Source organism: Papaver somniferum, chromosome 4 (genome assembly GCF_003573695.1).
Source record: "Papaver somniferum cultivar HN1 chromosome 4, ASM357369v1, whole genome shotgun sequence".
NCBI lineage: Eukaryota > Viridiplantae > Streptophyta > Magnoliopsida > Ranunculales > Papaveraceae > Papaver > Papaver somniferum.
Genome location: NC_039361.1, coordinates 44,171,145 through 44,174,491, shown reverse-complemented (window position 1 = coordinate 44,174,491; position 3,347 = coordinate 44,171,145). Strand labels below are relative to the sequence as shown.

Genomic DNA, 3,347 nt, shown 5'->3' with positions numbered 1-3,347 from the left:
ATGTTTATATAATTGAAATATCACAGGTTGTGCGTAGTTCAATCATAGTTGATAAACCCGACCTTGTTTGTTGGATAGGACTTGGTTGACACTCGGAATTGGTCTTTGGTATCATCCGAGTTATTCTCATAACAGTCAGTCTCACGGATTTCTATCTAGTTGTTTACTGATTGTATTAAGAACGAGATAAAGATCTTTGATATATTTCTTAATCGAGTCTCACTTTTAAGTTGGTGCTCTCGGATTTATATTGGAGTTTAGTCCATACAGATTGCCGAATGAAACATTGGGTGTGGTTGTTATACCCCCGCGTATGTTCAGCCGCTTGGTCCCTTCATTTAGATTCACATTGTCACAAAAACACTCATTGAGTTAGTATCGGTTTTGACAGTGAATGAGTGTTTTTAATACTCATTCCATAGCCCTTGATCTAAGAGAAACATAACACCAAAAGATTAGCTTAAAATTCACCACCTTTTAGATTTTTGAAAAAAATAAAAAGACGTCACCCTATCGTGATAATGGCAATGTCATTCTAACTGTATCTTAACCTTTTAAATAATCAATATAATGTAAATATTCAATTGGCCTTGGTCTTTGATTTTTTGGTGGTTATTGATTGGACCTACCGCAAGTTAGGAAACAAAGAATTCTTTTTTTTTATAGGAAAGGCTTAGGCCTGGAAAGGCACTAAGAGGCAGTACATATGAGTTGTGTTGCAGCAACTGTGGATGTACCACTCAGTCTGCCAACGTTGTTCTTGCAAAGAAGGCTAAGTTAAACGCCTCCATGTTTTGACTACGAGTAATAATACCAAGATTTAATAAAACAAAGGATATGGGATTTATGGCCATATTTGTACTAGTGTCTTCTTGACTTTGTCCCGCTTCATAGTATTTGAGATGAAATCTTCCTTGAGAAGCTTCATTGTAGAGTAGTTTGAAACGATATAGAATGTCCATTGATTCAGCAGATATTGCAATGTTTGTGTGTTGCATCTCTTTGGCCCACTGGAAAGCTAGGTCGGCGCCTCCTGTGACTCCCCATTCTCCATAGTGTCCTGGATGTCCTCTAGTGCCAATGATGTTTCCTGCAAAATCTGTCATAGTTAAGGAAGTGTAACAAACAAAGTTCTCAGGATCTTGAATAGTACAGATACTGATATGTTTCCCAAATCCTGTTTCTGCATTCCAGGTGTAATGTGCATGAGTATTTTCAGCTTCCTCTGGTAAGAGAGGGAAGTTGTTCAAGATATGATTTGGCACTGCATGAATTCTATTATGGTTGCACAAATACTGCCTTATTCTGAAGGTGATTACTCCCACGTAAGTCTGGATTTGTTTAAATATAAAATCACATCTAGCTTTACAAATGTACCAACATGTGGTGGCAAAGATGCTGCAATCAGTGTTTCCTAGTTGAAACCAGGAGTTCATCCACTCAATGAAGATAGTATTGTTATCAAAGAGAGTATGGGAGGTGCCAAGAATTTCCTGCCAAACTGAAGCAGTAGTAGTGTAATTTAGGAACATGTGAGACATGGTTTCTTCTTCTCCACTATTGCAGACAGTGCATAATGGATTGATGTAATGAAGTATGTTAGCTGTCTTGGCATTTGTGGGAAGAATTCCATGTGCACATTTCCAAATAAAGATTTTGATTACTGGAGCCACCTCCATGTTCCAAATGGTTTCCCAATAGCCAGCTGGGGTGTCATTTCTGTAGAGGTGATCAATTTTTGCCTGGTAAAGGTCCTTGACAGAAAAAACTCCTATGTTGTTGATGTTCCAAATCATTCTGTCTTCTTCATTTGGGTGTGTCTGTACAGTAAGAATAACTGCAGCTTCCTCCCTGATGAAAATGTTAGAAATTTGAGCTTCATCCCAATTTCCATCTGGAATAATCAAGGCTTCTAACTTATATATATAATGAGGGCAGCGATGGGGTTTTTGAAGTTTTGCTGTGGAGTTTGGTAACCATACGTCTTTGCAAATTTGGATCCTTCTGCCATTTCCAATCCTCCAGGAGCAGTGTTGTTGTATGTTGCTTATACCTTCTAGGATTCCTTTCCATATCCAGGAGTCCCCATCCTTGGCTTTAGTGTTCATGCTGAGAACATTTCTGCCTAGAAGATATCTGGCATCCATGAGTTTAAACCATAAATAATCTTTATCTTGCTCAAGTCTCCATCCAATTTTTTTTATCATGGAGCTGTTAAATAATTTTATATTCATGAATCCTAGACCTCCTAGAGCTTTTGGCTTGCAAACTGCTGTCCAAGCCTTAGGGTAATAACCAGAAGGATTCTCTATGTTCTTACCCCAGAAGAAGTCTCTTTGGAGATTATTAATGTCTTTGCAAGTTTTCTTAGGCACCTTAAAGCAGTTCATTTGGTAAATGCAAGCTGAAGAGGTGACAGATTTGATGATTACCTCTCTACCAGCAGGGTTAAGAGGTGTATGTTTCCAACCAGTGAGTCTCAGCTTGAATTTTTCTACTCCAGTCTTGAAAGAGTTGATTTTGATTCTACGTGTGAATAAAGGAGATCATAGGTATTTATCATCGAGCTGAAGAACTTGAGCTCCCATAGCATTGCTAATTTGAGGAATGAGCTCTGGGTTGGTGTTTTTGCTGAAGAAGACTCCAGATTTATGGAAGTTGATAAGATGCCCAGAAGTATTTCCAAAAGTCTGCAGGAGCTGCATAATATTTTGCGTTTCTATTTTATTTGCCTTGAAGAAGATCATGCAATCATCAGCAAACAGGAGATGACTGATAAAGGGTGCTGCCTTGCAGATCTTTATTCCATGAATAAGTCTTATCTCCTCAGCATGCAGTAAAGTTCTTGAAAGGTATTCCATGCAGAATAAGAACAGATAGGGAGATAGAGGATCACCTTGCCTTAGTCCTCTAGAGGGTTTGAAGAATTTGTCAGGAGAACCATTGATGAGAACAGATGATGTGGTGGTTGATATGCATTGATAAATCTTATTGCACCATAGGTCATCAAAGCCAAGTTTATTCATAATTGTTATCAAAAAGCCCCAGTCCACTCTGTCAAAGGCCTTGGCCATATCAATTTTTATTCCCATAGTACCAGAATTACCTTTTTTTCCTCTTTTAGATCTCATGGTGTGTATAATTTCATGAGCAATAGTTATATTGTCAGATATTTGCCTCCTAGAAATGAATGTTGATTGATAGGGGGGATATGATTTTGTTTAGTAATGGCTTCATTCTTTGAGCTAAGAGTTTAGAGATGATTTTGTAGGTGGTGTTACAGAGGCTGATAGGTCTGAAATGGCTAGGGGAAGTTGGGTTGTCAATCTTGGGGATGAGAGCTATGA

The 3,347-nt window shown here is 38.3% G+C and overlaps 1 protein-coding gene across 1 annotated transcript; it reads right to left on the bottom strand.

Annotated features, from left to right (window-relative positions):
* Positions 1–740: 740 nt before the first annotated feature.
* Positions 741–2,147, bottom strand: LOC113272431. The gene has a single exon (XM_026522265.1). It carries the CDS (start codon positions 2,145–2,147, stop codon positions 741–743), a length of 1,407 nt encoding a protein of 468 aa, XP_026378050.1.
* Between the last annotated feature and the right edge of the window lie 1,200 nt (positions 2,148–3,347).